Source organism: Leguminivora glycinivorella, chromosome 10 (assembly GCF_023078275.1).
Source record: "Leguminivora glycinivorella isolate SPB_JAAS2020 chromosome 10, LegGlyc_1.1, whole genome shotgun sequence".
Taxonomy (NCBI): Eukaryota; Metazoa; Arthropoda; class Insecta; order Lepidoptera; family Tortricidae; genus Leguminivora; species Leguminivora glycinivorella.
In genome coordinates this window covers 21,109,169-21,121,879 of record NC_062980.1, presented here as the reverse complement: position 1 = coordinate 21,121,879, position 12,711 = coordinate 21,109,169, and the positions used below count along the sequence as shown (strand labels likewise).

The 12,711-nt window shown below is 42.7% G+C and overlaps 1 protein-coding gene across 1 annotated transcript in view; it reads left to right on the top strand.

Moving 5' to 3' along the window:
* The window catches only part of LOC125230433, a 32,167-nt gene extending 28,809 nt beyond the window's left edge, over nucleotides 1–3,358 (top strand). The window contains exons 2-3 of the mRNA XM_048135569.1: nucleotides 1,611–2,390; nucleotides 2,712–3,358. Of these exons, the coding sequence (XP_047991526.1) occupies nucleotides 1,611–2,390; nucleotides 2,712–3,358 (1,427 nt within the window). The remainder of the gene's footprint in view (nucleotides 1–1,610; nucleotides 2,391–2,711) is intronic.
* The last annotated feature ends 9,353 nt before the right edge of the window (nucleotides 3,359–12,711 follow it).

Below are 12,711 nucleotides of genomic sequence, written 5' to 3'. Positions count from 1 at the left end.
AATAGGCATGTTAAATAGGATATATAGGTACCACCGCTAGCAAATACTAAAACTAATAGACTAGGTTTTAATTTAAATCTTTTTCACTGAGCTAAATAATTAATAATCAATAACCGATAAGAAAATGTATCACGCATTTCTTTGTTTTTTTTTCTTTCTTTCGATGAGAAAATGCTGGATAAATAAATGCAAGAATTGTAAAAAAGTAGTCGATAATAATTTTATTTGACTCAAGTAAATGACATGACATTGTACACCAAAATCGAAAATCAAGAGTCTGACTTTTTCTGGTTTTCGCGATCTATTAACATATTCTAAAACGTCTAAACTCGTGATATACTTTGCTTTTGTCACGAAGAATAAAAATACTGATATCTTAACTACAGAAACTTTGTTTTCCATTTTCGTAGAAACGAGTCCATAGAGACTCGAGTCTCTCACAACACTATTAGCACAGAGTTAACTTCTGACACTTATGAGTTCCAAAAGTCACAACTTTAGTGTCTGAGGTCGAGTGCGCATTAACCAGACTTAGTTTTCACTTAATATTGCTTTGAAGACGGCTGACGGTTAACTTGGGTTAGTTGCAGATTACTTAGTACGGTAACTAGCAAATAATTTCACAAGTTTTAAGTTTACGGTTGTTACTTAGTTGCAAAATTTATCTTAGTGTAGACAAGTAACATTAGCACGTTAGTTGTACCCATCTACTTAAATTTTCTACATTAAACGAACTTTTTAATATCTCCCACGAAGACAAAAATCTCCAAAGTCATATAACTGCAAAATATGCTGGTCTCGAAGACGAAATAGAAAAATATAAGAACGACAGCGAATTGGCAAAATAGAAAAAGTACTGCGTAACATTGAATTTAATAAACAAAAACAATTTCACTAACAAGTAACAACTGCTGCCGAAGCTTGCGCTGTGGATTTGGTTGATGCTTTGTAACTATTCCAAAATTAAAATACTTACTATAATATCGATATTTTTTTACATTCTTAGTAAAGTCTGACCAGAAATATAATTATGATTATTGTCAGGAGGGCGCTGTTATTCTGATGTATGAGGACACTTCAGTTTAGTATGAAGAAAATAGTTTTCATGAAAATCCGCAACATGGTGCGTAGTCATACATTTCTGGTCCTTGACAGCTTTTAAAATCGCCGCCGCTTAAAACAAAGCCATACTACTGCAAAGCATTGCCCAATTTCAATAAAATCACACACGGCAGTCCGCATAATGAACCCGATTTAGCGGAGTTGGCATCTAGCAAAGACAACCCTTGACCCACTAAAGTCTTGGACGATTACTCAGCGTGCGCGTGGCGTTTCCATTAGCGGACAATATGTATGGGTGGATATATTTGGTTATTTTATCATATCACATCGGGCGTTTATTTGTACGTAGCTACTAAAATTGTCACCTGAGCATAATCACATTTGTGGATCGTTATGTAATAATGTTCATGTTTACTTCTTTGAATAGTTATGTAGGGCTACGAATCGGGTCAGGGCTACACGCAAAGCGCCGGGGCCGGACGGAGTGCCAGGAAAAGTGCTTTTCGTGGCACTTAAGTATCTTGGGAATCACCTCAAATCCCTCTTAGAAAACTGCCTTGAGGAAGGGCGCTTCCCGAGATGCTGGAAGGAGGGGCGATTGTGCCTATTACGCAAGGAGGGGCGACCACCAGACTCCCCCAACGGCTACCGCCCCATCGTGCTGCTGGATGAGGTCGGGAAGCTATTTGAGCGAATTCTGGCCTCCCGTATTCAGCGGCACCTAGTGGAAACGGGCCCGAATATACATGCTTGCCAATTCGGGTTCCGCAGAGGACGGTCCACCATAGACGCTGTAGCCGCTCTGAGGGACTTCGGGGTGCTAGCAGCCAGCCAGAGGGAGGGAGTGGTTGCGGTGTCACTAGACATCGCAAACGCATTCGGGTCCCTACCCTACACCGTCATTGGTGAGGCACTCCGTTACCATGGAGTACCCCGTTATCTGACGCGCGTGGTGGAGCATTACCTGACGGGGCGGGTAGTGCTTTATGAGCAGAGGGGTGTTCGGAGTGCGAGGGCGATGACATGCGGGGTTCCCCAGGGCTCTGTGCTGGGTCCCCTTCTGTGGAACCTCGGCTACGACTGGGTGATCCGAGGGGTGCAGCTTCCCCGCATGATCACCGTGTGCTACGCGGACGACACACTGGTGGCCGTACGGGGAAAGGAGCTGGACGAGCTACTCAGGAGGGCGGCGGTGGCGACCGAGCTTACGGTGCAACGCATAAAACTCCTGGGGCTACGAGTCGCCCTGCCAAAGACCGAGGCCATGGTCCTCGGACGGACGAGAGGGTGGGGACAGTTGCCGGAGGGCACTTCAGTCAGGGTGGGAGGTGAGTCTGTCCAGGTCAGAGCCCACATTAAGTACCTGGGCCTTGTCCTGGATAGGAAGTGGACCTTCGAGGAGCATTTTGCTAGACTGACTCCCCGTCTTGTAGGTGCTGCTTCGGCCTTGGGTCGCCTACTGCCTAATCTGGGGGGGCCGAATGCTCCATGTAGGCGGTTATACGCAGGAGTCGTCCGGAGTATGGCGCTCTATGGTGCACCGATTTGGTCTGGATACCTGACAAGACGCGCAAAGGTATTGCTCCGGCGGCCCCAGAAGTTCGTAGCTCAGCGGATGGTGAGGGCCTACCGTACTACCTCTTACGCAGCGGTATGCCTCCTCGCCAGCACTCCACCCTGGGAGTTGGAGGCAGAGGTACTAGCGGAGAGATACCGACTGAGGGCAGAAGCCAGAGGGCGTGACGAGCTCCCGGACGCGGAGGAGGCCGAAAGAACGTCAAGAACAGCCGCGGAGCGCCTGCGTCAGAGGTGGAGGGTTACCTTGGAGGATAGCCACTATGGAACCGGAACTATAGAGGCTATTCTCCCAGTAATGGACAGGTGGGTTGATCGGAGGAAGGGCGCCCTGACTTATCGGGTCACGCAGATAGTGTCCGGACACGGGTGTTTCGGACACTATCTGCATAAAATACAGAGAGAACCGCGGCCTCAGTGCCACGAGTGCGGTGTGGCGGACGACACGGCCCAACACACTCTGGAAGAGTGCACTCGTTGGGCCGTGGAAAGAGCTACCCTCAGGGCAGAGACGGGAGCGGCGGACCTCTCGCTACGCGGCGTAGTAGAGACTATGCTGGGTAGCGAGAGAAAATGGAAGGCGGTGGCCTCCTTCTGCGAAGCAGTCATGTCGCGGAAGGAGGAAGCAGAGGGAGAGCGAGAGGCAGCTGTTGACGCTCCTCCGCTACGACGAAAGCGGCAGGGTCTAAGGCGGAGAGCGTACGCTCGCCTCGAGCCCTAGAGGGGCCATGCCCCATATGTGATGCCGGGAAGGGGGATCAAGCGTTTCCGATCCTCCTTTACGATGCGGGTGCCCTGGTCAGGGCTACCGGAGAGCGCAGTGGTGAAGTGAAACGTTCCGAACCCAGTGCGCTCTCACAACGGAAAAGAGGGTGAAATGCCGGAGTGGGTTTAGTGGGTAGGGCCGTTTCTCCCCTTCTCGTCAGGAGAAGGGAAAGCAACGGCGAGTCCCACACAGCGTGCGCAACAGCATTCCCACTCCGTGAAAAAAAAAAAAAAAGGTACGGTGTTGCATGTAGTATACCGCAGTTAAAGGGAAGTGCTTTATTTTTGTATGTTCTTTTTTATATGGACGCGTTAGTAATATATTTTTCCCCTCACTAGCTCGGAAACACGTGTTTTGTCATTTAATACCAGTGGGTAAAAACGCATTTTATCCACTAGTGGGTAAAGTAATTTGACCTTGAATAAAGTCAAATTAACTGCTTTAAAATTGATAAAAGTAGGTGAATCTAGTAATAAAGATGATATACCACCTGTGGAACTACTGGAAGCAGTGATAAACGCATTTTTTGCGTTGTAGTTTCCTCGCTATAGTGAGGGGAAAAGTTTTGTGTTACACTCGCGTGCAAATGTATTTTACTTCTCGTGTGTTAAGAAACTCGCAAGTTCAGGATTCTATTCTCGAACCACTCGCTTCGCTCGTGGTTCAACTATAGCATCCTTTCACTTGCTCGTTTTTTAATTCCACACTCTGCGTTAAAATACAACTTTGCCCCCTTGTATAACAAATAACTATTTCATCACACTCGCTTGTAAACGGTGTTATTACATACCTGCATACTGATACGTAATGAGCTATTTTACCGCCCTAGGGCGGTAAAGTGAATACCTGGGTGGGGCCTTCCACAACCTGTCAAATATTACAAGATGGCGGACGAATGTTCGAAATGTCAGCGTAGGTATTTCAATACTTTATAAGTAGTTTAAAATGTGGTTATTACTTCGCGAGTGTGATTTATTTATTTATTTATTTTATTTTTTATTACATACATGGAAAACCAACAGCTGAAGTTATCAATACAATCCAAAATAAAATTACAAAGCCAATTACAGGTTCTCACTTATAAAAAACAGATTAAAACCAAAATCTTTCCTATCTTACAAACGTGCAAGTACCTACAGCCACAGCCAAGCTTAGGAATGTGTATAATGTATATATATATACCTATGTAATTATTACAATTTGATGTCAAGATACGCAATAGCGTGTCCAGCCAAGAAGAAGAAGAGAAAAAAAAGGAAAAGAACTAGTGTGATGAAAAACATTGTGTATATCAGGGGCGGCTGAAGGATTATAAACGAGAGGCTGTTTGAAGCCCGACGCCGAAGGCCGAGGGCTTTAATAACTCGAGTTTCCGCCCTTAACACACAATGTACTATTATATTATAACACGTTAAATTTTCAGTAACATCAGGTAACAAATTATTAGCGTAATTTAGATCTCTGCTGTTTCAACACTTTACTTTCACTTATTTTTACCTTTCTAGTTACCAGGCCATAAAATTACAAAAAAAAAATATTTTTACCTTTTTAGATTCTCAGCATCACCTAACACACATTGACATTACCTGAAACAACAAGAATAATAAAATTAGTAAAGTAAATTAAAGCTGTCAAAATAGTCAACAAAGACTATTCCAAATAAATACAAACATTGAATGTTAAACATTAATCAGTAAATACTATTGGTGTGTAACCAGAAAGCAATTCCAAACGTTTTCATACCAACCGTTCAGAGCCCGTACCACGGGTTTTCGACGATAAAGAACACGTTACAGCAATTTTAATAACAAAACTACCTTGAGACACTGACATTAAACACCGACCCCCGCGCCGAGTCAACGGCCGCAGAAAGCTGCGGCCCGCAGTCTGCGCCAGGATACCATGAGCATCGCGCGTGCTCAACGAAAATGATCCTCGTTACGGAGCGATACATGTCGAGCGATCTTCGACAATTTTACGCAAGTTACCCGATTTTACATGTTTAATATAACACGTTACAGACGTAGTGCGATAACTATTTGCCTTCGTATTGTTACGGAAACGTACGAACGTGTCATGCTATTTCAGTCAGTGTCAGTATAAGATGTACTGACATCGACAAATACGAACGTTTCCGGAAAAATACGAAGGAAACCCTATTCTCACTACATCTGTAGGTACTCGATATCTTAAACGTCACGGAAAATGATATTCATTGTATGGAGAAATTCAACAGCGCTCTCAAACGGTTACCACTTGCTTTTGTTTAATTCATCTCTCACAGTCCGTCCACCTTTTCCTCGGGTTTCCTCTTACGATACGAAAGTTACACATGACTACACATACGTATACATACATGACTTCCCGTGATTTTTTTGTTATCGAGTAAATTCTCAAACGTCAAATCAATCCTCACAGTAGGAGTTATGTACACCCATTGCCGTACGTGGAATTGCTTCAATATTTGATAAACTAACTAACAATTTAGGCTCGGTGATCAAAAGTGAACCTTGGCCTCCGAAACGAGAGATCGCCACCTGTCCGGATCCTGCGCAGCCTCTTGCCAGTCACTGACTTGAAGCCGACGCAGATCCGCCACTACACTGACCTCCCAGCGATACCTGGGTCGACCCGCCGGACGGCCACCAGCCGGTCGACCCATATTTGGAAAATTATCGTAATATTAAAAGTTATAGAAATAAGAGTTGGTGTAGGAATGAATAATGTTATGAATGACGTAAAAGCGCAAGCGCGACAGACACGTAACCACGCGTCATCGGCTTTTGAGCGCATCTGTTCTAAAGGTCTGCCTACAACAAAGGTACAGTCAACCAATTGGAACCCTAGGCCGCTGTAGGACTATGTCATAGTCACGTTATAAATCAGATTGTAAGAAATCTCTTACGGCTCCACGACATTGGTCTAAGCGCGACAGCGGTGAGCGGCATCCATACATTGGAGCGAGACACATCAGCGATGGGACTTTTCATTCGCACGTATGGCTGCCGCTCACCGCTGTCGCGCTTAGACCATTGTCGTGACTAGACCGTTACTGCTTGTCATTTTGACATGGCTGTAAGCTGTAGAGTGGCCTAGGGTTCCATTGAGGAGGCACACTGACATTTTATCCCGCCCGACGCCTGTGCAAGTGCCTAGGCATGTCACTGTCACTCATATGTGTGTGAGAGAGAAAAAACATATCATCTTCTCGCTCTCACGTATGAAATTCTTTATCTGTGCAATGGACTAATAGGGTGGCGCCATCTGTCACCTTTGAGTGTGCCTCCTCATTGGTTGACTGTACGCAGACCGAAGACCTATAGCCGACTAAAAATCGCTCATTAGTATAAATACGCTTACGCATCGTCGTTGCTGAACGCTCAGACGTATCTGTCTGTCTGTCGGATGAACCAATTTAGATTTAGTTTTTTTTTTTTTGTTTGAAAGCTGAGTCGGGAGTGTTCTTAATAGCCATGTTTGATGGCAATCGGTTCACTGTGTCGGGTTTTTAGGGTTCCGTAGTCAACTAGGAACCCTTATAGTTTCGCCATGTCTGTCTGTCCGTCCGGACGTCCGTCCGTCCGTCCGTCCGTCCGTCCGTCCGTCCGTCCGTCCGCGGATAATCTCAGTAACCGTTAGCACTAGAAAGCTGAAATTTGGTACTAATATGTATTTCAATCACGCCAACAAAGTGCAAAAATAAAAACTGGAAAAAAATGTTTTATTAGGGTACCCCCCCTACATGTAAAGTGGGGGCTGATATTTTTTTTTCATTCCAACCCCAACGTGTGATATATTGTTGGATAGGTATTTAAAAATGAATAAGGGTTTACTACGATGGTTTTTTGATAATATTAGTATTTTCGGAAATAATCGCTCCCAAAGGAAAAAAAAGTGCGTCCCCCCGGGGCCCTCTAACTTTTGAACCGTAATATGTTTAAAAAATATGAAAAAAATCACAAAAGTAGAACTTTATAAAGACTTTCTAGGAAAATTGTTTTGAACTTGATAAGTTCAGTAGTTTTTGAGAAAAATACGGAAAACTACGGAACCCTACACTGAGCGTGGCCCGACACGCTCTTGGCCGGTTTTATTTTCAAAGTTTAAATTTTGTGGTTAGGCTACTCGTATTTCGTTTGGTCATAATCATCCTCCTCGCGTTATCCCGGCAATAGCCACGGCTCATGGTCGCCTGGGGTCCGCTTTTGACAACTAATCCCAAGATTTGGTGTAGGCAATAGTTTTACGAAAGCGACTGCCATCTGACCTTCCAACCCGAAGGGTAAGCTAGACCTTATTGGAATTAGTCCGGTTTCCTCAAGATGTTTTCCTTTATCGAAAAGCGACTGAAAAATATCAAATGACATTTCGCATATATTAAGTTCCGAATAACTCATTTGTGTGAGCCGGGCTAATTCTTTTGGTATTAAATAAAAATAAAATTCTCGATTAAACCACCAATGTGAACACACGCTATCAAGACAGGTTACCCAACAATTATTACAATATCGAGTCGTGGGAGTGCAGTCGCGTGAATCATTGTTTAATTATCCGACATCTGCGCAACCGCTTTCCAATCTGGATAATGAGGATCCGATGTGACGTCATAGGGTCCGGGTCCCTTTAATTAAACAACAATTCAGGTTCTCAATTCAAAAAACAGTTGAATTGAGAACCTCCTCCTTTTTTGAAGTCGTTTAATAAATAATTATCGAATATAATGCAATTATAAAATGTACTAAAACCATATAAAACCAGCTTAGCCTTATGCTTTAAACATAAGTAGTAAAATGCGAATAATAATTGTAATTTTTATGAATGTACCTGCACTTCCTAGCTGTAATTTAGTTTTAAGGAATACTTGCTGTGCCCTAACAGGGTTCATGTGTGAACTTACCTTATTGTAACACCTGCTTGTACCACATGATTATTATGCAATAAATTATGAATTATGAATTAAAATAACCTAACCAAAAAAACTAAATGCTGAAAAAAAATCGACATAGTGGACCGATTTCCATTAAACATGGCTAAGAACACTGCCGACTAATTCAGCTTTCAAACAAAAAAACACGAAATCTAAATCAGTTCATCCGTTCGGGAGCTACGATCTACAAACAGACACAACCACAGACACCCCCGTTTTTGCGTCCGCGGTCAAAAAAACGTCATTTTATCTTAGTAGATAAGTGTTTAATACAAAAGACATCAACGCGTTCATATTTATTTCAATAGTAGCGCGTTGGTGTCTTTTTATCCTGATCCTGACAACACGTGATTGGTCAGATTCACTTGACTACCAGAGCTTGAAACTGGTATTTCTAATAATCTGATACCTAGAAATTATTACCTAAACACATTAGTCAGACCTACGTAAAGAGCATAAAATAATTCAAATTATTGAACTGTTTTCGAGTTTTTTTGTAGTTGAATCGGGAGTCAATAGTGAAAAGTGATACATTAAATATATAAATAATAATAAATAAATAAATAAATATTATAGGACATTCTTACACAGATTGACTGAGGCCCACGGTAAGCTCAAGTAGGCTTGTGTTGTGAGTACTCAGACAACGATATTATATAATATATAAATACTTATATACATAGTAAACATCCATGACTCAGCAACAAATATCTGTGCTCATCAAGTCATCACACAAATAAATGCCCTTACCGGGATTCGAACCCGGGACCGCGGCGTAGCAGGCAGGGTCACTACCGACTGCGCCAGACCGGTCTCTTAGGTCCGTAATATACACTATACAATACTCGTATTTAAAAATGTTTTTCGGGTGAAGATTCCTTAAATTTGTGTATGAATTTAATCTTCGGTTAATTGTCTGACATCCGCTTGCGTAATCAATTTGCAATCTGGAGATGTATAATTATTTATCCATGAGGCTCCAAAGCCACGGTAATTACGAATTATATTTTGGTATGTGGTAGATATAAAATGATACGTTTATTTATGATAAACAATTAGAGGAAATTAAAATTTAATGAATACATTTTTAAGTTTATGACTACAACAAGAGGAGGTCATCTGTCTGTCTGTCCGTCACTCCCAGATGCCTTATTCTCTGCACTATAAATTATAATGACGTGATAATGGCACTAGCATATTTTCAATTTGAAAACATCTACCCTGACAATTTCAACAAGCATAAAAACCTTAATTAACTTTCGCTAAATTACTCACAAAAGCTAACTATAATCATAAAAGCTATGAAACAACCCAGGATATACGTTCGTGACCGCCACAAACTGTCCTTTTATTTTCACTTAAAATTACAGCTTACAACAAGGCAGCAGCCTAAGAGCCCCCGCACATGATGAATAGTGTCTATTCTATTTCGCAAAACCGCATTTTGATATGGGAGACAAACGAACAAATACATTTAGTGGCGCCCATACAAATGGTACAGTTGGATCAACTCAAGTCACTTTGCAAAACTGCTGAACCACCCCAAGAGTCAAGGCAGCAAGACGTTGGCCATTGGCTTGTACATATCGCAGTCAAAATAGCTTAAGCTAGATCTCTGTCTGTATCCTACGCTCAGAGCATATGTATATCTATGATCGTACGCATTGCATTTTGTCCACTGATATTGCGGTATGTACGGCGTGGATCGGTGGACGCTTAGCATTTGGACGCTGCTTCTATCATCTGCAAAGCGTGTGGCCAATATTAATGATAATAATTTTGCAATCAACCCATGGGCATTAGCAAGACCAGAGATATTGCTTTGGACTAGCAGTTTGGGCTTTACGTAAAAAATGGATATTTTTCATTTTAAACGCTACTCATATCGTGTTTATCTCGTCGAGAACTTATCAAACTGCTCGAAAGTAACTTTGCCGTAGCAGCACCCGTTAGTTGATGTCGTTAGCTGTCAAAGAGTCACCTATACACCCTTCTAATATGTTAGGTTCTAAACATTTCCACCTGATTGCCTCAAATAACACACGCGTCTATATATCTGGCTCCAAATGATTATGGTCCCGTCAAAGAAGCAAAGCCCGTCCTTCGTAGATACGTTACTCATCAAAATAACGAGCATCAAGGATTCTCCTTAGAGCATTTCGAAATTTAGAATGAATAGCCGCTTTGACGTGCCGAACTGTGAATCCTTTGAGACCACGTTCTTTCAGAAACGAGGAATCATGCTTCCTAAATGTTGACAACACAAATTAATATACATACATGTGTCGGAAAATATATTTCAATCAAATTAATGCATGAATTAAATCAATATGCGGCTAAATTCATGTGTAAAAGTTTCGTACATGGCCACTTTTTTTTAAAACACGCAATTATTAACTTCATAGATCAAGCAGCAAATTTGGTTTTAGTAACAACAGGTGGGCAGATAGGTACCTAAGGTTGAAAATAAGATTAAATAAATAAATAAATATTATAGGACATTCTTACACAGATTGACTGAGTCCCACGGTAAGCTCAAGATAGCCTGCGTTGCAGGTACTCAGACAACGATATATATAATATACAAATACTTATATACATAGAAAACATCCATGACTCAGGAACAAATATCTATGCTCATCACATAAATAAATGCCCTTACCGGGATTCGAACCCGGGACCGCGGCGTAGTAATTAATATTATACCTGGGATTGCTCGCTGGGAGGACAGTGTGGCGACGGATCAGCGTCAGCTTCAAGTCAGTGACAGGCAAGAGGCTGTGGAAGAAGACAGGTGGCGATCTCTCATCAATATGAAGGATTTAAAGTAAGCTTATCTAAAGACTCCAATTCAACATGCAACGATTACTTACGTTACTCATGCTAGTTCGTTTTACGTACCTAGGGAGCGTGGTCGATCCTTCAGGGGGAGCGGAGAGTGATGTTGAGACGCGCATCAATAAAGCGAGAGCAGCGTATGCCCAGCTGAAGCCTGTTTGGACGTCCGCCGTAATAACTCGGGGTACTAAAATTAGAATGTTCAACTCTAACGTCAAGTCGGTCCTTTTGTACAGTTGCGAAACATGGCTTGTGAGGAAGGACATCACCAATCGGTTGCAGGTGTTTATTAACAAGTGTCTCCGGCGCATCTTGGGTATTTACTGGCCGACAACTATTTCAAACGCTAGATTGTGGCAGATGACGGGACAAAAACTCGTAGGCCAGGAAATACGCGCACGGAAGTGGCGATGGATAGGACACGTGCTACGCAGAGCAGACAACCACCTGAACCACCTGTCCAAGCAGGGTCTCTGCTGGCAATCACCTGGCAGTAGACGGTCGGGGCGGCCTTGTACCACGTGGAGGCGGTCAGTGGAGAAGGAGGCTGGCGCAAGTGGACTAGGCTGGAAGGATTTGGAAGCAGTCGCCCAGGATCGTGAAAAGTGGAAGATTCTTCTAAGAGCCCTATGTCCCTAGTGAGGGATAACAGGAACACATCATCATCATCATCACTCATGCTAGTTCAACTAGTGAAATATCGTAGTGTGCGGCAGACCTAATAGGACAACAACATGAGCAGCGTAAACCGTACGGCGAGTGGTTTTAACGTCCGGCCATTAACGACTCAACCGGCCAATCATGTAGATTAGAACAGCTTAAGCAGTTTAAAAACAACGGTGAAACACCTGTTTAAAAAAGAGAGGCCCCTTAGACATAGCCAGCGATATGCAACTACCTATGTCGCACTAACGCGGTAGATCGATGGAGACTAAGAGAATGGCTTATGGTTCTATACGCAACGTGAGTCATTTACCATGTCTATTGTCCAAAATGGCAATCGTTGACGCTAGACGCAGATCAAAACGCAGTCTGGCATTGTCGTGCCAATACGGGAGAGCGAGAGAGATACAGCAAGTACCTACGTAATAATGTTCAGCTAAACACACATTAAGAGAGGGTCCCATGCAGAAAAGAAAAATTAAGGTTTGTTGTGCCTTGAAGTGCATTTCCAATGATTGCTTCTATTCTCTTTAGAGCCATTTGGATCATAGTAGAACTTAATGGATCTAACGTTACTAAGTATTTTCCCTGTAGATCCAGTATCTAATTGTCAACATAACATTTGGATCTATAGAAAAATAAGATTCGTTCATCCATTTTGGATCTAAAGACTGGATCTATCGAGAATTATTGCATTTAAGGATCCTCGCTTTCCTTACTTAAGTCTCAAGTACTGAAAAAATGTTTCCTTAGCTTTATATTCTCTCAACGTTGCGATGCCTACAAGACTGACGCAGTCGCAAACAAGCTAAGTACACAGTAAAACGTATGACCCACTAGCTGCACGTTATTGGCCACAATCACAGAAGTATACAGTTGA